The sequence below is a fragment of the Vigna angularis genome, chromosome 2 (assembly GCF_016808095.1).
Source record: "Vigna angularis cultivar LongXiaoDou No.4 chromosome 2, ASM1680809v1, whole genome shotgun sequence".
In the NCBI taxonomy this organism is placed as follows: Eukaryota; Viridiplantae; Streptophyta; class Magnoliopsida; order Fabales; family Fabaceae; genus Vigna; species Vigna angularis.
In genome coordinates this window covers 19,885,840-19,912,137 of record NC_068971.1, presented here as the reverse complement: position 1 = coordinate 19,912,137, position 26,298 = coordinate 19,885,840, and the positions used below count along the sequence as shown (strand labels likewise).

The following is a 26,298-nucleotide window of genomic DNA, read 5'->3' as shown; positions in this document are numbered from 1 at the left end:
CATTTCATTATCATCTTTACATTACGTGAGAGGTAGAACAGATAAAGGAGTTTTATTCTTAAATAAAATAAAATATTAATTTACTATTATATTCTTAAATAAAATAAAAATAGATCAACTAAACTATTTTATCGTAAAGCTTTGTATTGGTGATCACTCAAACTAAAATTGTGAGAGCAAATTAAAACACTCGTGTAAGCCATAAGTCAAATAAGGCATTTGTCTTGTAAACCAATTTTTAACGGTCCCAAATTTATTTTATGTTTCTTTATTAATAATCAAATTACTTGGTCAGAAAATTTATTTTCTTATAAAATCATTAAGTTAAACCACTCGTTAACATATTCATACAGTTTTTAACAATTTAATTTAATTTAATATATATATATATATATATATATATATATATATATATATATATATATATATATATATATATCAACCAATTAAAATTTGTGGGTGAATCCAGTATATCACGAATTTGAAATAAGATTAGATTTAAAAAGAATTTTAAATTTTGGCACATGTCAAAATTAAATTAAATTTATTAAGAACATGGCTTTGATGAACTAGGTTGACTCACTAATCCATCCATTAATTTTAAATTATATTAAAAAAATAAAAACGTTAAACCTAAATCTTCATGTTCCTATGTTTTGGATTTATTTCTCTAATATTATAGATGGATAATTGATAACAATGATTTAATGTTAAATAATTATATTTTTGTGCGGGATTTAACATGATTTTATATTGTATTTGAATTGTATTGTAATTTTTTTAAATAATATTTGAAATTTAACATCATTTAGTATTTTGATTGAACTTTATTTAAATTTCAATTAAAAAACATTGTAATAGTGAGCTAGTGAGCTAGTGAGCAAATCTCATTTAATCCATCAACCTGTGGTAGTCCAGGCTAGATTCAAATATTTTGGACTCATTAATAAGTGAACTAAATTGAATTGACTCACAAAATGATCAACCCGCAGGGAGTTGAGCCAGACCTTTATATACATATACATATATGTATATATACATATACATATATACATATATATATATATACATATACATATGCACTATAAAAATAATAACTAAATAAAAGTATTTTCTTAAAGTAGAAGAAAAGTAAAAGAGAGAGAAAAACCTGACAAAAACGTTTGTACGTATTTAACGGAAGGGACTTCATTGAGACAAATTTTATCAAATGAAAACACAATTGACACATTTTTTAAAGGATGAACTAATTTGACATACATGAGCGAAACTGGGTACAAAATACGCTATTAAACCATTAAATTATTAAACTATATATATATAAATAAATATGTATATATATATATATATATATATATATATATATATATATATATATAAATATGTATATGTATATATACATATACAATATACATATATCTGCTTATATTTCTTAGAAGAAAGGGGGTATCCCTTGGTATAAGTAAGGGGGAAAAACAACATTCCTTCGAAAGTTACGATGCATACAAAAGGTTAGATAACTTAATGTCAATCCTAACAATAGGAACATTTACATAATGGGTTAACAATAACTTCAACTATCAGACTTAACTAAAAAACTTATTTATGCATACATAGATAATCAGTGAGCGCGTGTTGTCTCCTTTTAAAGTCTCAAAGAAGCGAAGTGGGACCTTTCTAGGGAGTAGTGTTTATTTGTGACAACTTTCGTCACCGTCTTTCTAAGTGGTATGGTACGCTAGGTAGTTGACGGGCTTTTCACTGCGGTCTGGTTTCAAAGACTGGACACCTAGAAAAGTATACTACTGGATTGAAGGCGTTTTAACGTTGGGATGATGACGGAGTCTCTGCCTGCAGACTAACACTCTAGAGATACGGGTCCCTACGGTGCTACCCCGCTTAGGTCGGAAGCCATCCCAGCCCGAACGAATTGGGTCTTTGCATTAACTAATAAGGATAAATATATATGTATATGTATATATACATATACATATTTATATATATATATATATATATATATACATATACATATTTATATATATATATATATAGTTTAATAATTTAATGGTTTAATAGCGTATTTTGTCCCCAGTTTCACTCATGTATGTCAAATTAGTTCATCCTTTAAAAAATGTGTCAATTGTGTTTCCATTTGATAAAATTTGTCTCAATGAAGTCCCTTCCGTTAAATACGTACAAACGTTTTTGTCAGGTTTTTCTCTCTCTTTTACTTTTCTTCTGTTTTAAGAAAATACTTTTATTTAGTTATTATTTTTATAGTGCATTTTTTTAAATTGTGAAAATTTGATTAAAAATAAATCTAAATAAAAGTGTGATGTTTTTCATTTAATACAAATTTAACTACAGCAACCTAACTAAAAAGTGGAAAACAGTAATCAAAGCTACATACCATTATAAAAATAAAATAAAAAAGAGTGTCAGCTGAAAAAAAGCGAATGCTCCCAGGTTACAAAATCGAACTCATTTTACCAAATTTGGAAGATTACCTTAGCTAACTCCTAATTCACGACACAATTAAACTAAAAAGAGAAAAATAAGAAAGAAACAGAAGAAAAGACATGGACAGATTGAAACTGCAATTCAAAAATGATGAAAAGGTTTTTCACGAAACAAGAAAAATGATGATAACAACATTGAAGCACCTTCATGAAAAGGGCAAACAGTTATTCGGTAATTTTTTTTCCAACTTAAATTTTGATTGTCTAAGGCTAATTGTGAGGTGGTCGTGATTCACAACACAAGTTGCAGAACATGTGTTCAATATATAGTGACAACACGGGAGTTGCATATTGTGCAATGTTTATGTAAGGAGAGAGGGTCCCACGTTTCATAGCACCAAGGACCACTCTTCCTCTTCACTTGTCTTTCCCTCTTCATGCCTCTTCAACTTCCCCAACTACGTTCTTACCCTTTGATCCCTATAACCCTTCTTAATCTCAACAACACTATTTCCCACTCCAAACCAATCTCTTCCACCCATTGCACCCTCCATCTCCTCCTACCCACAAACACAAGCTTCCTTCAATCCACATTCACACACTCACCAAACACAATTACCACACCTAACTGATTCCTGGTCCAAGGATGAACTCCTTGCACTTTTCAGAATCAGATCTACCATGGAAAATTACTTCCCGGAGCACACATGGGACCATGTCTCTAGGTACCTATATATATATATATATATATATATATATATATATATATATATATATATATATATATATATATATATATATATATATATATATATATATATATATATATATATATATATATATATATATATATATTCCATTACATCACATTATACTACATTCTTTCAGTTAAACCCCACTGTTGTTATCTTTTAATTCACTCACTGTTCCTTTGAGCTAAGACTAATGATATGGGGGGAATGAGAAATTAATGAGTTAGATATTGTATGCATTCCATTAATCATCACATGTTAATTACACTCATGTGGTAGAAAAATTAACGCATACGTTCACCAACCAGAAACCAGCTATAGTACTTTAGCTCGCACGTTGACACAGCACGGCAAGACACAGAGCCCGAGAGAAAGATATTTATATATGAGGCTCCATCGACCGTGGAGGAAAGAAATTAAGTTGAAGAAATGAAAACCATTAGAGGACAGTACGTGCTTACAAATTTTGTGAAGTAACATAAATGCTTGTTGTGGGTTTTGGATTTTTTGTATTTATGATGTGTGCAGGAAGCTGGCAGAGCTTGGGTTTAAGATGACTGCTGAGAAGTGCAAGAAGAAGTTCGAAGATGAGAGTGGATATTTCGACAACGTTAGTAACTACGGCAAGAACAATTACCGGTTCCTTAGCGAGCTGGAGGAGCTTTGTCAAAACCCTTATTCGGGTGGTGGTGATGGTGATTGTGACGGTGATGAAGGAATCGTGAGGAGTGAAAAGACCCTCCTCCACCTTGGAGCAGACAACATGGGCCATCGACAATGTGATGGAACAGATGACAAGGTTGTGGTGGAGAAGTCAAAGGAGCGAAAGAGGAAGAGGCGTGACAGGTTCGAAATGTTCAAGGGTTTTTGCGAGAGTTTTGTGAACAAGATGATGGCTCAACAGGAAGAGATTCACAACAGGCTTTTAAAGGACATGGTGAAAAGGGACCAAGAGAAGTTTTCCAAAGAGGAAGCATGGAAGAAGCAAGAGATGGAGAGGATGAACAAGGAACTTGACATCATGGCACAGGAGCATGCTATCGCCGGAGACAAACATGCCACCATAATTGAATTCTTAAAAGTATTTAAACTCACTTATTTTACAGGAATTAAAAATATATATTTACATTTATTTTTAATCAATTTTTCACAATTTAAAAAAATGCATCATAAAAATAATAACTAAATAAAAGTATTTTCTTAAAGTAGAAGAGAGAGAAAAATCTGACAAAAACCTGCAAAAACCTGTGTAGCACAGAAAAGTAGAAGAGAAAAAAAAAATTAACGCCGTTTGTATGTATTTAACGGAAGGGTCTTCATTGAAGCAAATTTTATCAAGTGGGGACGCAATTGACACATTTTTTAAAGGATTGACTAATTTGACATAGGTGAGCCTGGGAACAAAATAGGCTATTAAATCTAATTTAATTTATACAAATTTTCATTTTTAGAATAATCATATGTAAGAAATTATTCTAATTTATTTTAAACTTAATATGAAGAAGTGACCTAGACTGAGTTAGCTCATTAAGGCCCTGTTCTTTTGAGTGAATTTGAGAGGATGGATTTGAGGAGATTTGAGAGGATTTGAAGATAATTTTTTTTGTCGTTTATTTGAGTGAATTTGGAGATAAATGAGAGTGAATTTGGAAATAAAATTTGTGAGAATTAGTATAGAATTGTATTGACATGACAAATTAAAAAAAATTATTTCCAAATTCACTTTTATTTACCTTCAAATTCACTCAAATAAAAGACAAAAAAAATTATCTTCAAATCCTCTCAAATCCCCTCAAGTCCATCCTCTCAAATCCACTCAAAAGAACAGAGCCTAAGTGATCAATCTGTGATGGATTAAATCCGATTGAATCGAGTGACTAGTTTTGATAACACTAAATAAATATATATATATATATATATATATATATATATATATTAATAATTCAATTTATACAAATTTTCAACTTTTATAATAATTATATGGAAGAAATTTATCTAATTTATTTTGAGAAGTTGGTGTCAACTCTCTCTATTGGACGACCTTTTTCGGTGTTTCACCCTGTATAATTTAATATACGTAAATATATTAAATCAAATTTTATATAATTATTTTTTCTTTTTATCTTAATTATTTTATTTTTTTAATATAATTATTATTATAATATGTATGGTATACACTCAGGACTGAACGGTTAACACTAAGTACCGTTCGGTCCATCCGCTACATCAATGTTGGGTCATAATTGGACCGACGTTTAAGTTATTACTATTTAAATCATTATTGGGCCAAAAGTCCAGCAAACGGTTAAAATAACCAAAGATATCTGGTTAGAGATATGAATAAAGCCATTGATGAATAACTAACCGAATCTCTAGGTAAGTTTGTTATTATTTGGTCTATGAAACACTTATAAATACAATGAGAGGGCCAAAAGCCAAGTACGTTTCACTTACATTCTACTTAAATTCTACCCACACCTCACTACGTCCAATTACTCAATAGTGATAACAGTTCACTGAATATTCAATAGTGAGCAGAAGCTATTTAAATTACACGCCTAACTTGAACGTCGGAGTGCCTTTTGCAGGTACCTCCCCCTCCGGTCAAGAGTACAACCGATCGGAGCCGATGACGATCGAGCGAAGCAGTCGACGAGCGAGCGATCCATACTAGAAGCGAGCGGTTCTGACAATCAAGTTGAGCGGTCCAGACGATCCAAGCGTTCGGAAGTAAGGAGGACACGTCGGAAAGGTTAGTCTCTCGGTCTTGAACTAATCCCTACCGAAACATTTTGGCGCCCACCGTGGCACCAAGAGAAAGTGAAGAAACCCAATGATGACCACAAGAAGCATGGAGGAGCAACAGACCACCAGAGATCTGATAGCACAATTGCAGGCACAAATGCAAACACAGACACGAGCCTTGCAAGCACAAATGCAAGCACAGACCCGGGCTCAATAGGAGATGCAGCGGAAACACGAAGAGGAGATTGTGATATTGAGAGTCGAACGGACTTGTCAAGAACAGTCTGAGCCGCACTCAGCGTCGTCGCCCAACGGGGCTATAATGACGAAAACAATAATGAAACTCGTCGCAACCAAGAGCAATCTCACCATACCAACCCGAACAGCAATCCGAACGGCTACACGAACGGAAACCCGAATGGTAACCCAAACAGAAATCGGAACGGCCAAGAACCAACACCTCTGCAAACCGTAAGACCGGTCAGTCTATTGCCATTCACAACGACAATCATGCAAGCTCCTGTACCGGAAAGAACTCCTTCCGTAGTAGATAAGTATGATAGCTCAACAGATCCGGACGATCATATTAGGACATTTGTCAATGCAATGGCATTCTACACGAGCAGTGACCGAGTTATGTGCAGAGCCTTTTTATTATCACTCAAGGGAGAGGCCTTGTCGTGGTATAACACCCTTCCTCCGAATATAGTGGATTGTTTTGCCACTATGGAATCCCTTTTTGAGAGATAGTATGCATCCAGTCGAAGCAGGAGAATGATGAATCTCTGAAAGCCTTTATGAAAAGGTACAATGAAACCGCTAGGCGGGTCAAAGATATTCACCATACTTTTATCATTAGCAATTTACCTTCGTGTTTGAGAGCGGGATACTTCTCAGTAAATTTGTATGTAAGACCTCCTAAAACTATGGACGAGCTCTAGGAGAGGGTGGCTGAGTTTATCCGTATTGAAGATATAAGATGTTCGAGGAAAAAACAACAAGAAGAAGCTTCTACGAACGGGAACAAAAAAGAGGGAAAACGATCGGTCAGCAATAACGACAAAAGCGGAGGATACCTCGAAAGGATGTTCCTTAGGGACCAAAATTTAATAACTACACTGCCCTAAACGCACCTAGGGCTAAGGTTATCGAAGAAGCACTTAATGCCAAACTCCTCACACTCTGAAAAAGATCAACACCCAAAAATGCAGATGAAAGGAAACGCTGTGAGTTCCATCAGAATCATGGACACACTACGGAAGAATTCTCTACACTTAAAGATGAAATAGAAAGACTCATTCAAGCCGGTTATCTCCGTAAATACGTAGAAGAAGAAAGAATCCGAAAAAAAACCCTTGCAGGGAAAAGTCTCAACGTAGAAGTCCCGAACAGTCCTATCGAAAGGACGAGCGGCGACGAAGTTGCAGCCGTAGTCGCACACGAGAACGATCGGTTCGCGGGCACATCAACACTATTTATGGGGGCTTTGCGGGAAGATGAGCATCATCCTCGGCCCGCAAAAGGCACCTAAGAAACCTAAGGACTGTCCACATGGTGGATAGAAAACCTCGATATTTTCCACCTATTACCTTCACAAATGAAGATTTCCATGCTCCTGACCCTGATCAGGACGATCCATGGTCATTAGAGCCGAGATAGCTCGTTATAGTGTCGGCAAGGTATTGGTAGACCAAGACAGCTCGGTCAACATCCTATATTGGAAGACGTTCCTTAAAATGGATATATTAGAGGATATAATAGTCTCATTCAATGATCAGATTGTGGGATTTGTAGGCGAAAGAGTTGACACTCGAGGATATTTAGATTTGAGAATCCGACTCGGGACGGGCAGAGAAACGAAAGAACTTAGGAAAAGATTCTTATTAGTGGAGGCAAACACTTCATTTAACGTCTTGTTGGGATTACCATGTTTGAATGCCTTTGGAACGGTGGTATCTACTCCTCATCTTACCATGAAATTTCCTTCCGACAAGGGAACCATATGTACCGTACAGGCATATCAGCGAACGGCGCGAGAAGGCTACATTGCTAGCATGAAAGTCACACCTTTCTTTCCTTCCAGAAAAGGTAGAGGAGAGGAAACTGCAGCAGTTGAGCTACCCTCAAACGAACAGTGACAATCGCATACAACCGCAAGGTGATACCAAACCATTGGTGCTCGGCAAAAACGAAACACAAGTAACGTCTATAGGAGGGAAATTGACGAAAGTCGACGAAGAAAAATTAGAAAAACTCTTGAAAAATGGACAGCTGCAGACATGCCAGGGATTCATCCGAGCGTTATGACACACAAACTAGCCTTGTTCAGAGAAGGACGCCTGGTAGCTCAAAATAAACGGAGGCTCGGTAAAGAGAAGAGAAAAGTTGTGCAAAAAGAGGTTGCTAAACTACTCGAATCCAGATTCATTAAGGAAGTAACCTACATTACGTGGTTGGCGAACGTAGTTATGGTAAAAAACCGAACGGTCAATGGAGGATGTGTGTTGACTTCACATATTTAAACAAAGTGTTGAGATTGTTGATAGGGGGAGCACTGGTTTAATAACACATAATTAATAACACTAAGTACCTAACGGTTAACACTAAGTATCGTTCGGTCCACCCGCTACATCAATGTTGGGCCATAATTGGGCCGACGTTTAAGTTATTATTGTTTAAATCATTATTGGACCAAAAGTCTAGCAGACGGTTAAAATAACCAAAGATATCTGGTTAGAGATATGGATAAATTCGTTGATGAATAACTAACTGAATCTCCAAGTAAGTTTGTTATTATTTGGTCTATGAAACACTTATAAATACAATGACAGGGCCAAAAGTTAGGTAAGTTCCACTTACATTCTACTTACATTCTACCCACACCCCACTACGTCCAATTACTCAATAGTGATAATAGTTCACTGAATATTCAATAGTGAGTAGAAGCTCTTCAAATCACACGCCTAATTTAAGCTTTGGAGTGTCTTTTGCAGGTACCTCCCCCTCTGGTCAAGAGTACAACCGATCAGAGTCGGTGACGACTGAGCGGAGTAGTTGACAAGCGAGCGATCCAGACTGGAAGCGAGCGATTCTAACAATCAAGGCGAGTGGTTCAAACAATCCAAGCGTTCAGAAGCAAGGAGGAGATGTTGGAAAGGTTAGTCTCTCAATACTGAACTAATCCCTACCGAAACATAATATAAATTATATTTTAATAATTATTAAAATATAAAAATATATTAAATAATATTATAATTTTAGTTAAATTAAATAATTATGAAATTTTAATTAAAAACAAAATTCAATAATTATTTAATTTTAATTTAATAATTAATATAATTTAATATATTTAAATATTTGAAATCAGATTTATATTTTTTTTTCATTATTGCTATTTTAATTTTTTTAATATAACTATTATAATAATAGAAATTATATTTTAATAATTATTAAAATATAAATGTATGTTAAATAATATTAAAATTTTAAATTAAATTAAATTATTATTTAGTTTTAAATCTAAAAATGAAATTTAAAAGATTTATGAATTAGATTTCAAAATTAGTACAAATTTCAAAATCTATTAAAGAGTGCAGTCATTTTATCAAGAAAAACTAAAATTAAAAAATATTAATTAAGATTAAAAATTTAATTTTTGAAGATACATAGTAAGAGGTTGGAAATGAAGGGTGAAACATTCGACCTTTTTTCTGTGCCTTAGAATATATGATTGGGCCTTAAGGTCCACTGACTCGGCTTTTTCTCCTTTAACAACTATCAACTACTTCTTGAACCATCACTATTATCTTCCTGCACCCCTACACTCTAATATCCTCATTCTACCCTTCAATCAATATTTAGTTAAATCTAATTTTAAAACCCCATTTTCGCCACACCTCCCTCACCCTCTACAGTGAAACACTTATTCTAGAAAACATTTTTATATTACAAATTGAATATTTTAAAAGATATTTCTAGATTTGAAAATATTTATCGAAATACCGAATCCTAATTCAGAAAATATTCTTTTGATCCAAAAATATCTTAACACATAACTCATAAATATTGAGGGTTACTCCCTACACCACCCCCCTTTGCTCCCTCACCACCACATTTCTTTTAAATTCCAAAACTATATTTTATATTTTAAAATATCCTACATCCCCACCTCTTTTCTTCAACGGATGTCAACATTGTTGAAGAAAAAATTCTTCAACGGATCCGTTGAGTTTCTTTTTTCTTTTCTTTTTTTAAATTTTTAGTTTTTTAATTTATTGTATTTTAAATTAATATATAAATATTATTTAATTTTTTTAAAATTATTACTTAATTATTTATAAATTAATTTTATTTTATTTAATAAAATAATTATAATTAATTTAATTTATGTTTTTCTCTCAGAAATATTTTTTCTGTTTTTTCTTTATTTCATGTGCAACTCAAGAGTCCAAAAACCTTCTTTTTTTATTGATATGTTGCCTTAGCGTAGAAGGACGAGAGATGCTCCCTCCACCTCCACTCAATACTCCTTGCACCTTCCCATGACCAAATTGCCCCGCAGTAAATTTTTACCAAACAACATTAACCTACTTTCATTAATTACTGCTCTCCTCTCCTTTATAACAAATGCACCCCCACACACCAGTAAACTGTGCACACGGAAATCATTCATGCCTTTCTTCTTCTCCCTCGCGAGCTAGATTGTGGTGGTGGGGTAAGTGTGCGTGGTGTGAGTCGGTGTGGTGGTGGGCTGTCCTGGAACGTTGGCCGGCAAGGAACCGCGGTGGTGGGTTGTGCTGGAACGTTTAAGGTGGTGGTGGTTATCGGAGCAGCAGGAGGATGAGGTGCGCGATGTCAATCCTTCAACGGATGTTGATATCCGTCGACGGATCATCACATCTGTTGAAGGATTGCATAACTTTAAGTGTTTTTTTGCACAAAGTTATGCGATCCTTCAACGGATGTGATGATCCGTCGACGGATATCAACATCCGTTGAAGGGGTAACGGATATCAACGACTGTAACATCCTGGTCATCCGCCTAAATCTAGCCTGCAGTATAATAAAGCGAGACAATAAAAAAAAACATGGTTAACAAAAATGGATAAACAAAAGACATGATAAATAACTAACCACGACACCAGATGATGAAGGTGAAGAGGATATACGATGGGGTCATGGCTCATGGTCAACATCGGGCCGCTGTGAAGGCAAGAGATCCGGCCGCTGGTCAACTGCAGCTTCAATAATATATGGATGTGAAACCCTCCTAAACCACTGTATGTATCCATCGACACATTCTGAAGGGGATGATGCATGTCTCACATTACTAATAACATGATCAGTGAAGTGCAACCACGCATGATCAACAGCGACTACATCTGCATCTACAACGGCAGTGGGTGGTCTTGGAATCTCTTGGTAAAACCCAAACTTCCTCATCACACGCTCAGGCAAATGACGGGAAAGGGTGTCACCAATTCGAATCCATCCAGAGTACATGCATATGTTGAACAATGGACGAATGCCCCGATGTCCCTCATACGGGTGCCATACAACTCCACTATATGTAAGGCCATCCACCTGTGACCGAATCTCTGCAAGAGTGGAACTCTGCCTAGGGCTCTGCCACCTAGCGGCATGTGGTGTCGTGTCATCATAAGATGACACCAACCGCCTCCTACCCATGGTAGGGAAATGCTCGTATATCCAACTCTAAAAGTAATTATTGAATTAAATATTTTCCAACTTCAGACATAGTAATAAGTAAATGAAGTAAATGTGCAAGGTATATGTGTACCTGAAACAGAGTCAGATATCCAGTCATCTGTCTCGTGGAAACCATTCTCGCATCCCCGAGCTGCTCGTACAAATGGGCGAGTGCAGCAACGCCCCAAGCATATCTGCCACACGCGTGTACATCTCTAAATAATAGTAAGTATGACACGCGTATAGAAGTGACACTCTTATTTGCGAAAATCGTGCATCCTACTAGATGCAACAGATATGCTCTAGCAGCAAAATCCCATTGTTGCGACTGACACCTCTGACCATATATATCTCTCAACCAACTCAGTCTGACTTTCGGACCACGTGCCTCCTCCATCTCAACACCAGTTGTGCCACCATCAACGCCAAGCAGGTCCACAAGAGCTGAACGAGCCTCCTCAAACTCCAGCTCCTCCAAATCACATAACTGACCCATCACCGGGAGGTGAAGTAAAGTGGACACATCGTCAAGAGTGATCGACATCTCCCCTACAGGAGATGGAAACTACTCGTCTCAAAATGTCATCTCTCTATGAAACCAAGCAACAAACCCTTATCAACATAATCATAGGAAATGTCTATGAGAGGCGTCAAACTGGAATTCAACACAATGTGTTGAATTCCCTTGGTGCACGGTCGTAACTTATTAACTTTTTTACCGTGCAAGATCAACTTTATTATGTCCCCTTGATCCTACAAAATTATATTTAATATAAATTGTATTCGAAAACAAATTAATAATTCAAATTTAAGTTCTGCACTCACCCGGCCTTGCGAAATACCATAAGCAACATGCTGAACATAATGCGTCAGTAATGAAGCATCACGTGGACCTCTAGGAAATCCACCGATATCCTCTTCTATGTCACCAACATCCGCATCCTCCTCCTCATCATCATCGTCGTCAGGGGCTTCAAATGTGTCCTCCTGAACATCACCCTCATAGGCCTCCTCCTGAACATCATCCTCATAGGCCTCATATGCCTCCTCCTCAATCGCTCGATCCTCAACAATAGGGTCATCATGAATAGGAGCTGCACGCCTTCTCCGAGCCGAAGTTGTAGGTCGTCTCCTAGCTTCGCCCTACGCAGAACTCTCCCCTCGAGAACTCTCTTTGTGAGAAGTATGACATGCACCGTGTGTTCTTACCATTTCTGATAAAAAATATTTTATTTAAATTAATAATTATTTCATTAAATTATAAATCATTATTTCATTAAATAAACTATTTAAATAAACCTATATTTAAATCATTATAAATTATAATAAAATTATTTTAAATTATAATAAACTAAAAACAAACTTAAATAAACCTATATTTAAATAATCAATTAAATAAAACTAAAAACAAACTTAAATAAATACTTAAATACTAAATAAAAAAAAAAAAAAACCCCACGGCCCTACGGATGTCCCACATCCGTTTCGCCTTCAACCTCAAACGGATGTGCGACATTCGTCGAAGAATTTGGGAAATTCGTTTCACTGCTAAACGGATGTGCGACATCCGTTTCAGTGCCAAACGGATGTGCGACATCCGTTCTAGCGCTCCGGTCATCCTCTCCATAGAAACGGAACAACAAAATACCAGAATAAGAAAACTAACCTCCAGCGGCTTTCTCCACCCACGAACGCACCGCCCACGAACCACCGCGTACCACCACCGCAATAGGAACACCCACACCACCGCACCACCAACGGCTCTCCGACGGCACCAAACGGATCTCACAAGAGAAGGATGTGGGAAGAGAGTGAGAGAAGGATGTGGGAAGAGAGGGAGACGGATGTGAGAAGAGAGTGAGAGACGGATGTGGGGGAGAGAGTGAGACAGAGTGGAGGGGGTGCGGCTGATTTAGGATTTTAAAATTAAAGTAAAATGTTAAAATTTTAAGGGTGATTTTGTCATTACAAATTTTATGGAGAGGTGCATGGAGTATCGGTGGTGATGGAGGGAGCAACTCTCTAGAAGGAGGCGTCATGAAGGGAGGTGTTGTGTGCAGGGTGGAAATAGGAATTTCAAATTAGAGTTTAAGTAAATATTGACTAAAGGATAAAATGGGGTATTTATATTTACGGGATGCAGGCAGAAAAATTTGGGGTGCAAGAAGAAGCAGTCTCTCCTAATTCATCTTTTACACACAGAATAACTTCTCTAATAAACTTTACACAAATTTGAAATTTAATTTTTAGAACCAAATTAGTTTTCTTTTCTTTCACACACGTAAAGCTATTAATTCTTTTTATAAAATAGTAACAATTGGAAGAGTCGTTATAATTGATTCTTTAACATTCATAAAACATATTAATAATTTTTAAACTATTTATTTATACATATTAACATATATTTTTAAGAAATTACATCTTTAAAATGATTTATAAATATTATTTAATTTATATTAATATTTTTTTAAAATACAATTTTAAAATAATTATATTTAAAAAAAAATTTATAATATATTTTAAGTATTATCTTACATTGTCTTCAAATTCTTCCAAAAGTTAACAAAAAGTCACATGCAAAGCAATTATTAAGTATAAAAGTGATTGTATTCAAAATAATTATAAAAAAAATGCATAACATTTAAATGTATAATTTCAATAAATAAATGATAAAATATTAAGTTACTGAAGATGATAGCAGTTATATCTCAATCAATTTCTTCAAAATATATTTTTTGTTATAAAAAAGTGTATGTGAAATACTTTTATACAAACACTATTCAATAGGAAAAAAAATCATATTTAAAATTTTCCATCAGTAACATGACAATATTTTAATATTTAAAAAGTATATTCTTTAAAAGTTTTTTAAATAAAATCATATTAAGCTAACTTACATTTTAAAATTTTACGAAGCATATATTCTTTATAAAAATTTATATTTCTGTAATTTGTGAAATAACTCAAAAACTTTTAAATATGATATGTGTGAGCTTCTCCAATCATAATTGAGTTATTGGTATATATTCACATTTAAATTTATGGTAAGTAAATTCGTTAAACCTTTAATAATATAATAAAATTTATATTTTTATCATTTCATAAAATGAGATGTTTAAGGAAATTAAGTATAAAACAGATGGTATTAAAAATAATGATAATAAATTGTAACTTTAAAAAGCTTCGAGTTGGAGACTAAAATCATAGATAACATTAGATTTACCATCTTCATTTTATTCAACCATGTTCTTATAAATAAAATTTATAAAAACAAATTTACGCAATAATTTATCAAACTACGTCAGATACAGGTTGGAAAAATAATTTTTCCGCATTCATTACACTTCTCACAACAATTTTTTTTTTTTTACATTCGTTCATTTCTTTTAGTGTTCCTTAATATTTAAATTGAATATAAATATATATGGAGTTATATATTAAATCTGGCTATGAAATTGTCTTTTTATTACTATGCATCATATCATATCAGCCCATTATGGATTAGATCATCTCGGTATTTTAAGATTTTGATTTGAGTCATATCAAGTTTGGGGTTAGTGTATTATATCTATCTGAAATCATCTAGACCTATATATCTTGGATCATGTTGACCTGTGTTAGCCTGATACATCTTGGTCTATGTTGGCCTCATACATCTCGATCTATGTTGGCCTGGTACATCTCAGTCTATGTTAGCCTAATACATCTTGGTCTATGCTTGGTACATCTCAACTTATGTTGGCTTGATACATCTTAGTCTATAATGACCTAGTGTATCTCGGTCTATGTTGGCCTCAAATATTTCAGCCTATAATGGCTGAAACATCATGGCTTAAGATGGCTCTCGACCTATGATGGTCGGGCACATCTCGACCTATGATAACCTAGAACATCTCAACCTATAATGGCTTAGATGTTCTCAACCTAATATGGCTTAAATAATTTTGTTAATTAAAAATATAACTTAGGGTTAAAAGGATTATATAGGTAGCTAATCAAGATTGATTAAGATATTGTTTGCAGGTCCAAACCCAACCAGATAAATAGCACTATTTAAAAGATAATTAATTACATACTCATTATTATAACAATTACTGCTATATAATGTAGTTGGCTAACTTAAGTGTGAGTGTCTTCTAAAGACACATCCCTTCTTGAGCTTGAAGAGACGTGAACTTAACACTCTCGGCTTCAAGACATGAAGTTGGAAGCATATCTATCTCCTTTTGATATTAAGCTACATCAAAATCCTAAAATATTTCTGTTTGAAAAATAAAAAATGTTGCTAAAAAGAATTTGAAAGATCTTTACATAATTATTTACATTTTAAAAGAAGACATCACAAAAATCACCATTGTGATGGTAAACACAGTTATAAAAATGAAAACTTAAAATATATAATTAATGCATATATACTTAAATATATATTTAATTTAATTAATGAAATTGGTTTAGTTTTGGCAATTTGGTCTTTGATATTGAAAAATTGATTGAAAACGGCCCCTGTTGTTAAATCCAGATAACGGGGTTTAGTTTTGGATGCCCTGCGCGGTTGACGTGGCCTTTTTTTGAGACGTGGCCTTTTTTTGAGACGTGGCCTTTTTTTGAGACGTGGCTTGAACTGAGCATTATACGTGGTTATTTAATTCCAGGGACCCTATGACGTGGCTTTTTTAAAACAAACATTTTTAAAATTGGGGTTTTTCTGAAACATTTAAAAATTAGGGTTCATTGAAATTTGAATTGGGATAAAAATTGGGAAGAGGAAATCTGAAGTGGAGTGTATCGAAAGCACACGCGAAGTCCTTAGTGGAGAGGGAATTTGGTAAATTAGAGCATTGAAGGTTGCTATCTAGAGGTTGGACGTGAAACGCGAAGTCCTTCAACGTGTATCGGCAGCGGTTGGTGTGGATTTTCGTGGAAGGTTAGTGATGACAGATTTATGATCACCAAAATATGATGTCACAAACTTGTTTTACAATCGGCAAGTATGACTGAATCGTTTCAAGTAATAAACTTGGTAAGACCAAGTATCGTTCTCCCAAAGGACTCACGGCCTAGTTTAGTTATGTGATTTGTTGATTAGCTAAGACTTAAGAACAAAATAATTGCATTTTATATGCAAAAGACGAAAATAAACATGTATGCATGAGGGTGATCAATGGCTAAAACAAAATACAAATACTTTCAATGGAATATATGGATGAGTATGTTGTTGGGGGTCAATTTCATCTTATCCACTCTCATATATTTTAGGAATTCAACATTCAAGTCATCATTATTAATGTCACTCTCTAAATTACTTTGTCAAGAAGGCCTATCCCCAATTACGAGTTCATACAATTCCTAGCATTCCTAATAATTAGTTCTTTTAGCATAGGAGCTTAACGACAACCAATATACTATTGGGAGTAATTCCCTGGATCTAGACTTCCCCGTACGTTCCCGTATCGACAAAATCAATAATCATGCATTGAATGAGTTAAACAAAGCAAGCCTTGAGCAAAGAGGAAAAACCCTAACTAATGATAAAAAAAAAAGCATAAGTCTTAGATTAAGATGCAAGCACAAATTCCATATATGAGAGCTTCAAAAGATTACATTAATTCCCCAACAAACATACAAGGTTTAGTTCACCATATTCATGGTGAACCTAAATGAACAATAATGAAAGAATGAAAGATAAAACCCTAAAAAGGTGAAGAGGTAGCCTGAGCATCCAAGATCCTCCTTCAAAGGGGTGGAAGAGAGAGTGTTTGCTTCGTCCCAGCCAAAGATACAAACCCTAGGAAACCCTAAAGCTTATATATTATTCGTAAATTACAGAAAATTAGGCCCAAGCCCAAAAATAGTGCCGCTCAGCGGTAAGTGCGTGAGTCGTTTTCTCCCCTCAGCGGCCATTTTGCCCCTCAGCGGTTCTCCCGTGAGCTCCTGAGTGCCGCTCAGTGGTAAACTGCCGCTGAGCGGCAGTTGCGGCTTCTCCTTTTGAACTTTTTTATGTCTTTTCTGATTCCATCTCTCTCCTTCTTCACTTCTTTCACAAAATTCACCTTAAAACCTGCACAAAAACACTGAAATCAAGCATAAACCTGTCCAGCTCTCTTATTTCTAAAAATATGAATAAAAGCATGATTTCAAGCTAGTTTCTAAGTATAAAGGTTGCTTTTAGTGTCAATTTTAAGCATGAAAATAACAGTTTTTCAACTGTTATCAGTTAGTCTCTGTACTATAGATAGATATGACTTTAATATTCGGTGCTTTTTATTGATATCTAACCATGTTTTTTTGAATGTGGGGTTGGGGTTGCCCGAAAATAGATTGTATGCATATTGCGGTCGTGGTCCCGCATGTCCCCATAGTTAAAGTTGCTTGTCTGCTGTCATTATCAATTGATGAATGTTTTAATATTTGGTGTTTTTTGTCGTTTTACATTTATTTATAGGTGTAGAATATTCTTTATTGTGTTGTCTGTGATGGAGGATGATATAAAGGTTGTTATTCACCATGGGGGGAAGTTGGTGAACGAAGGGTGCCTCAAGTATGAAAGGGAAAGTGATACTATGTATTTTGACCCTGACTTGTGGAGTTACTTTGTTGTAGTGAGTGTAGTCAAAGGGCTTGGGTATGATGGATTTAAAGATTTGTGGTTTTCTATTGGATGTGGTCCTGTATTAGATGATAAGCTAGAACCCTTGTGTGATGACGTAGGAGTCATGCATATGGTCAATTTCGCTAGGTTAAATGGTCAGGTTCATTTTTATGTTGTCCACACTGTGTCTGAACCTGAGCTCATTGACATGATTGAATATAATGTTGATGAAGGAGGTGAGGAAATTGCACCTGAGATGCATGAGGGTGGTGAGTGTGCAGTATTGGATGAAAGGACAGAAGAAGATGATGGTGGTGTAACTTCACAGTTTGGTGAGGCCACATATGATGGGGTAGATGGTCATGGTGAGAGAATAGAAGTTGATGTTGGTGAGGGTGACAAAATAGAAGTTGATGTCGGTGAGGGTCAGAGAATAGAAGTTGATGCTGGTGAGGTTGACATAATACAAGATGATGTTGGTGAGGATGAGAGAATACAAGTTCATGTTGGTGAGGTTGACAAAATGGAAGTTCATGTTGGTGAGGGTGACAGAATACAAATTGATGTTGGTGAGGGTGAGAGAATAGAAGTCGATGAAGGACATGATGTTGAGGGTAAGAGAATAGAAGATGATGAATCACATGATGATAGGACACAAGCAAATGATGTTGAGGAGACAATAGAAGTTCATGAAACACATCATCAGAGTACAGAAGCAAATGACGTTGAGGAGACAATAGTAGTTGATGAAGCACATGATGAGAGGACAGAAGTGAATGATCTTGAGAGTGAGACAATGGAAGTTGATGAAGCACATGATGAGAGGATAGTGGTAAATGATGGTGAGGGTAATAGAACAGAAGTAGAAGAGTTGGAGGACATAGAAGTAGAAGTCCGTGAATGGAGTACATCAGATGATAATGGTGAGGTAAATAGTATGGATGGGTTAGTAGACATAAATATCCAGTGTGACCTCAGAGAAAGTGACAATTATGGTAATGTGGAGGTTGCTGGTAGTGGTCTTCCTGAGTCAGATTTAGAAGAAGATGATATTAGTGATACAAGTTTATTCAATGATGAATGGAATATGAGGAGTTAACTTCTCCTGACATCAGTGATGAAGAAAGTGATGTTGAAGAGGGATAAGGGAATTTTATTACATTCACTATGCCAAAAAATATGGTTGATTTCAACTAGGAGGTGGGAACATATTTTTGGCACAAAAAAGACATCTTGGATGCAATAAAAACCTATGCACTAGAGAATGGAAAAAATGTGAAATTTATTAAAAATGATAAGAAAAGAATAAGGGTTAAGTGTGTGGGAGCAAAAGCAGAATGTCCTTGGATGGCTTATTTTGGTTACATGGAGGCAATAGATACATGACAATTGAGGACTGTGGTGGACAGGCACACATGCAGTAGGGAGCACAAGTTGGGCGTATTCAATGCAAAATGGCTAAGTAAGAAATTGGAAAAAACAGTGAGAGAGAATCCTAATGTTAAGGGAGTTGACATTAGAGATAAAATAAGTAGGAAATGGAACATAGCAATATCTAAAAATATGGCTTACAGAGCGAAAGCCTATGCTTTAGATGAAGTGGAAGGTCCTTCACTATGCAATATAGTAGAATTTATGATTACGCTCACGAGCTATTAACTAGAAACCCAGGGTCCACTGTGAAGGTAAAAGTTGAGGGAAATGATGGAAAGCCAATATTTTTGAGGTTCTACGCATGTCTCAAGGGATGCAAAGATAGTTTTGTATCATGCAGGCCAATCATTGGCCTAGATGGAGCCTTTTTGAAAGGTAGACATCGTGGTGAGCTGTTAACTACTGTTGCTCGAGATGCAAATGATCAAATGATGCCACTCGCATATGCCATAGTAGAGGTCGAGAACAAGGAGACTTGGACATGGTTTATGGAGCTACTCATTGAAGACATAGGTGGACCTGACTTCTGTTCTTCACTTACATTGATATCAGATCAACAGAAGGTAAAATGCATTATATTTTTTTGTCGTTTCTGTTATAACCACTACTTCAAATAAATATCATCTAACTTATTGTTGACTCATTGACAGGGACTGTTACCAGCTGTACAAGATCTACTTCCTGGAGTTGCACATAGATTTTGTGTAAGGCATTTATATGCCAATTTCAGGAAGAAATTCCCTGGAAAGAATCTTAAGAAGCTGATGTGGATGGCAGCAACAGCAACCCACCCACAGAAATGGGAGAATGAAATGAGAAGTATAAGAGAGGTCAACGAAGACGCGTTTCGCCACTTCATAGCTATTCCTCCAAGGTTAAGCAGTCTGACTTTAGATTTTTTAATACTTTCTGATTATATTAGACACTCATTGTATGACTTACATCTATATTGAAGGTTTTGGTCCAGACCAAGGTTCACAGCCACAGCTCAATGTGATACTTTAGTAAATAACATGTCAGAAGCGTTTAATAGTGTTTTGGTTCACACGAGGACAAAACCAATAATAACAATGTTGGAGGAAATCAGACTTTACATCATGAAAAGATGGACCACTAATAGGTCAAGGGTAAAGTCATTTAAGTCATCAATTTGTCCAAAAATACTGAGTAGACTAAAAAAGGAGGCACTACTAACAAAGTACTCGATTCTCAGGTATAATATTCTTTATTTCTTTCTTTATTTGTAAAGTAGTTGTATGAACATTGTAATTACTAATGTTGTCTAATGTTGACAAGTTGGTCTGCACAAAAGCTATTTGAAGTCAGACATGTGTCTCAAAGTGGGGATAAGTATGTGGTCAACATAGATGAATATTCATGCTCCTGCAAAAAATGGAGCATTAGTGGAATACCTTGTGTTCATGCATTGGCAGCAATGAGGTTTCTCAACCTAGATGGAGAGGATTACATACATGTATGCTTTCTCACTTCAACGTATGAAGAAATGTACTCTTCTATTATCTATCCTATTAATGAAAACAACCTGTGGGAGGTAATCGAATATCCAAATGTCATGCCTCCATCAAGCAGAAAGTTGCCTGGTCGTCCTAAGAAGAAAATGAGGTTAGAGCAGTGGGAGTTGAAGAAAAACAGCACCAGAATGAGCAAAGGTGGATTGGTAAAGAGATGTAGCAAGTGTAGGGAAGTAGGTCACAACAAAACACGTTGTCCCAAGACAAACTAAGAACCTGTTGTGTAGGCACAGGGAGAAGAACCCACTTCACTAGCAGAGGCTAAAGCACATGGAGAAGAAGCACATGGAGAGCAACCACATGGAGAAGAACCACACCAGAGTTGAACAATGTTTTAAGTTTTATGAAAGCAAATGTAATAGATAGATTTCAGTTTGATGTAATACATTACAACACTCTTTTATGAACAATGTTTTATCTTTCAGTATTCTATATATTGGTATTTGTATCAACAGTTGATGTTATAATTGTATTACAGAGTTATTATAGGATATGTGATATGTTCTGGTTGTTATTATGGGATATCAATGGCAGGTGATGTGCACATTTTATGCAGAATTGATTGGAAAATTTTATTTCTTACAAATGAGATATGTCAAACCTCAATAAACTACATCAGATATGTTACATTGGTTCATTATAGGCTTATGTGACATGTGATTTCATTAATCATTACAAATTAAATTAATCATTAATCATTACAAATTTGGCTAAAGAATAATGTTCACTACAAATCTTCATTTCATTAATCATTGATCTGCAACCAATACATCTTCATTACAATAACAAAAAGAACCACAATGCAACTAATACATCTTCATTACATTGAACAAAAATACATTAAACTGGCCTTCATTACACCTACAACAACAAACAGATTAGGATGCCCTTCCCATCAACATTGCAAGTACAATCATGTTCATTACACATACAATACTAACAAGGCCAACCAAAAATTTCGTCCACCTTTCAAGACCTATCACGGGTTTCTACACAACAACTATCTTCTTATCACTTTTAGTTTCAAAACTCTTCAGCAACCTCTCACCATTTGCTTCTAACACCTAACAGCTAACACTTTCGTCAATTCCCCAATCATTGCACCATCTGAAGTAGTTGCATCCAACATTTTCACTTCCAACCTTATACCTAGGGCAACCCCAAAATTGTTTGCCTCGATTCTTATTGGTTTTCGCAGTCCTCAACACAGACTTCTCTCCGCAATGGCAAATCAATTATGCGTCCTTCCTGTTCCAACCTCCATCTCCACGCGAGCTGACGGAGCTGAGTTGCTTTCGACAGTCGCTGCAACTGCAAGATGAAAACAAATGCCCCGTAGACATTCTTGCGTCTTGCGCTTTCTCACTTCCCTCTTTCGAACCTTGATTTGCTTTCCAAACTTCAACAACAACCAACCCTAATTAACAACAATGTTTCAGAAAATGAGTGATGTCAGCTTCTAAAAGAGAAAAACTCCAATTTTAAAAATGTTTGTTTTAAAAAAAAGACACGTCATAGGGCCCCTGGAATTAAATAACCACATATAATGCTCAATTCAAGCCACGTTTCAAAAAAAGGCCACGCACAGGGTATCCAAAACTAAACCCCGTTATCTGAATTTAACGGCAGAGGCCATTTTCAATCAATTTTTCAATATCAAAGACCAAATTTGCAAAGACCAAATTTGCAAAACCTATAAGACAGGGAATCAAACTAATAAAACCCCACATAAATAAAACCTCCGAATGGGTTTAACCAAAGAAATTATAAAGTTTCTTTATAAAAGTAAAAACCCAGATCGATTTCTAGCCGGTAGAGTATACCGATACTAAATTATTTTATGTTGTGAATTTAGGATCCGACCCTAAATTATACAAATAGTAAAAATAAATACATTCATTGAGTCTACTATAAAATTATTTTACTTAGGTTTAATGTAAAAGAGAAAAATCTATTTCAACGAGCTTCTCCTCTCAGATATTTTATATTTAAAATTCTGGATATTTAGTTAGATTCACTTTTATTTTGCTAAACTAAAAACAAAGAAACTAAGGATTCTATTTCGCTTACATATTTTGTCACAAAATTTACATATAAATAGTTTTAAAATTTTATCAAAGAATTATTATCCTTTCACAAAATAGCACAGTGACTCACAAATTTAAACATAAAGCCTTTAATGGAGAGTGGGACCATTTAACAAAAAGAAATTTAAACAAAGAAATTTTATTAATCATTCTAGAAGACACTCATAATTAATCTTATCTTCTTACTATTTTGCCTATCAATTTCAAAACTAATCTTCAATAGAAAAGCTTGGACTGAAATCAAATATTGTGTAACTTCTTATCATTACTATAGTTTCATGATAAAAAGTCTGTTTCAAGTATCCCGTATATAAAAATTACATCAAATCCAATTAAATATTAGATTATGCCTAATATAAGCATGAAAACACTAAGTAAAATTAAATCCAAACAAAAATAAAATTAATATTTCTTAAAAAAACAGAGGATTTAAAAGCATAATAAAATAGATAAATAAAAGAAAATTTATTGAAAAACATCATCATTAACAATTACATCAATTCAGCCCGTTTCCCATTAAATAGAAAATGACACTCAGTTACAAAATCGTTATTAAAATAAATTGCATAAAACATAAAATTAACATGTGGCTGTAAAATCAAACGTTATCAAATTCTTGTGAACCAACATGCAAAATTTCAATAGACTTTAAGAGAATTAATGGCTATAGCTAGCCAAAATATTTTAACATCAACACATTGCCTATAGAAGAAATTAACTAAGAAAACACATCAACATATACTAAAGGAAACTGAAACAAGATCAATAAGCCAATTACTTTTTTCTGGGTCAGCTTTGATCATTAACATTAAGAAGAAATTACCAGAGTTTCAAAATACTCCATATAGAGTCCCAACCATTAGATTAATAACTCACTCAAATCCTAAAGACATTCTCTAGACAAGCTGATCATTACCCTAATAACTGCTACAACTAAAACAAACTGAAAATCCCAACTGTCAGAAACAAACTGATCTAACACACATTAAGCTTCCACGTCAACACTTTTCTTCCCAGGAGAGCACAAGAGCCAGACAAAACCATAAGGGTCCTTAACCTTCACCACGCGCCCACCGCAGCACGCGCCTTCAATTTCGGCCACTTCCTCCTCCACAACAGCCCCAGCACTCACCGCTTTAGCTACGGCCCCCTGAACGTCCTCGGTCTCCAAACACAAAACGACACCGTTTCCACCCGCCTTCAAGCTGACAACGAAATCAAATGAAACTTCCTTCAGTCATTGAAATATATTATGAACTAACGAGTGAAGACCACGTTTGCAAAAGAAAACGAAAGTTACTGAAAGTGTGGAACTAATACCACAAAACAATAGATAAGACACTAGAGAACAAAACGTGAACAATGGATGAACAAAACAGACTAAAAAGGAAATCACGATTCTCGAAAAATATAATTCCTATTAAATATAGATCGAGTGCATACAAGCCAAAAATTAATTTAAAATTAGGGACCAATGCACGGACGAATAAAAAACAAACACCAAACTTAAATTAACACAAATAAAAGTCATACGATCAAAAAACAGTACCAACAACTAGAACATCAGAAGCAAAAACATCAAAACATGTTCAATATTGATAGATCTATGAAATATAAGCTATGAACATAAACAGAGAAAACTAACGGGGAAGCAGAGTCATCGACGAGGTCAGCGACGATAATGGTGGAGCCAGCAATTTTGAGCTCAGCCGAGAGTATGAGAGGAAGCTCGTGGTCAGCTTTGCGCTTGGGGTTGAGCGCACGAGCAACTTCCTCTGCATCAAACGCAGCCTTGTAGAAGGAAACAGCGTCGTTTGCTTTAGGAGCTTCGACCAGAAGCTGCGGCTTCACGGCAAGGAAAGACACCGCAGCAGCGGCATTCTCCGTCACGCCATTTTGTGCGTCTTGCTGAGCCATTGGGACAAAGAATGAAGGGAGAAGAAGAGGGAAAACCCTAACCCTAAGAAAGAGAAAGAAGAGTTACTGCAGAAGAAAATGAGATGAGCGTGAAAGAAAAAGTTGGGGTGGGGCAGTCTTTATAAAGAAGCGGGGAGCCGAAACGTTTGGGGACAAAATAGGAATTTGTTAAAACATGAGAGTTGAGTGCATTACTTTACCAATTTTTATTTTAAAAAAAGAAAGGGTTTAGTTTATGGATAAAAGAGAACCTGAGATTGTCCCTAGTTGTGGGTTTAATTTACGAAGCGACGGCATTATGAGGCCAACGGTCTTTTCAACTACATGTTGGTGAGTCCAACGCGCTTGCTTCACGCGCCATTTTGATGATGTGTAAGAAAATGTGAAAAATCAAGTGTATTTGATATTTTAAAGGTTTAAAATTACTTAATTGAATAATGAACTCAGGTTCAGGACCATGCCTGTACCTAGAAGAATGGAATATCACATAATACAAAATAAAATAATAACAGGTATGACAAAGTTCTCCACTAAATTTCTAAAACAGAAAAATAAAAAACTATTTATAAATTAAGATTGTATTTACCTAAATTATATATGTATAAACATGGGTTTTTAATAAAAGGTGTTAAACTATAAAATAAATTTAACTCAAACTCAAATCTGGAATAAATGAATATATTACATCACCCGTGTAAAAGTAAAAGTAATCCTCCGAATTCAATTACTGTGTGGTAACAGTATAATTATAGAAAAAAATTATATATGTACATATATTAAAAAAAATAGTCAACGCTTAATTTATACATAAATATAATAAAATTGATAAATTTATTATATATATTATAATATGATAAAAAAAAGTTAAATATGTTTTTATTTTCCCAGATATCAAACGTTTTGGATTACAGTATAAAAAAGTTAATTTCATTACTGAATTACATTAGTATAAATATACAAATTAAGGGAACAAATTCCACTAGTTTACACTAACAATTAGCCTAAATAAAGGAAAAGCAGATGTACAAAAAGCAAACCAATAAAGATTAATTATTATAATTTAAAACTAATTAT

The 26,298-nt window shown here is 34.9% G+C and overlaps 3 protein-coding genes across 3 annotated transcripts; 1 reads left to right on the top strand and 2 right to left on the bottom strand.

The window, feature by feature from the left end:
• Nucleotides 1-11,131: 11,131 nt before the first annotated feature.
• Nucleotides 11,132-12,209, bottom strand: LOC108327349 (protein MAINTENANCE OF MERISTEMS). Its single transcript, XM_017561065.1, has 2 exons — nucleotides 11,757-12,209; nucleotides 11,132-11,671 (listed from the first exon to the last, which is right to left on the bottom strand). The coding sequence occupies exons 1-2, from the start codon at nucleotides 12,207-12,209 to the stop codon at nucleotides 11,132-11,134; spliced, it is 993 nt and encodes a 330-aa protein (XP_017416554.1).
• A 7,661-nt stretch (nucleotides 12,210-19,870) lies between these two features.
• On the top strand, nucleotides 19,871-21,546 carry LOC108327351 (uncharacterized). The gene is made up of 4 exons (XM_017561066.1): nucleotides 19,871-20,251; nucleotides 20,339-20,562; nucleotides 20,985-21,366; nucleotides 21,448-21,546. Exons 1-4 carry the CDS (start codon nucleotides 19,871-19,873, stop codon nucleotides 21,544-21,546), a joined length of 1,086 nt encoding a protein of 361 aa, XP_017416555.1.
• A 2,527-nt stretch (nucleotides 21,547-24,073) lies between these two features.
• LOC108328000 (uncharacterized protein At5g48480) lies at nucleotides 24,074-25,330 on the bottom strand. The gene is made up of 2 exons (XM_017561766.2): nucleotides 24,953-25,330; nucleotides 24,074-24,512 (listed from the first exon to the last, which is right to left on the bottom strand). Exons 1-2 carry the CDS (start codon nucleotides 25,222-25,224, stop codon nucleotides 24,293-24,295), a joined length of 492 nt encoding a protein of 163 aa, XP_017417255.1. The 5' UTR covers nucleotides 25,225-25,330; the 3' UTR covers nucleotides 24,074-24,292.
• Nucleotides 25,331-26,298: the final 968 nt, after the last annotated feature.

Bases quoted from the DNA above. Each gene is read 5' to 3' on its own strand.
- LOC108327349 (XM_017561065.1), bottom strand. From the start codon at position 12,209: ATGTCGATCACTCTTGACGATGTGTCCACTTTACTTCACCTCCCGGTG. The intron at 11,672-11,756 runs GTACACATATAC...AATTACTTTTAG, and splicing joins GATATCTGACTCTGTTTCAG to AGTTGGATATACGAGCATTT.
- LOC108327351 (XM_017561066.1), top strand. From the start codon at position 19,871: ATGCAATATAGTAGAATTTATGATTACGCTCACGAGCTATTAACTAGA. The intron at 20,563-20,984 runs GTTAAGCAGTCT...AATGTTGACAAG, and splicing joins TTCATAGCTATTCCTCCAAG to TTGGTCTGCACAAAAGCTAT. The intron at 21,367-21,447 runs GTAAAGAGATGT...CCTGTTGTGTAG, and splicing joins GAATGAGCAAAGGTGGATTG to GCACAGGGAGAAGAACCCAC.
- LOC108328000 (XM_017561766.2), bottom strand. From the start codon at position 25,224: ATGGCTCAGCAAGACGCACAAAATGGCGTGACGGAGAATGCCGCTGCT. The intron at 24,513-24,952 runs GTTAGTTTTCTC...TTTCGTTGTCAG, and splicing joins GTCGATGACTCTGCTTCCCC to CTTGAAGGCGGGTGGAAACG.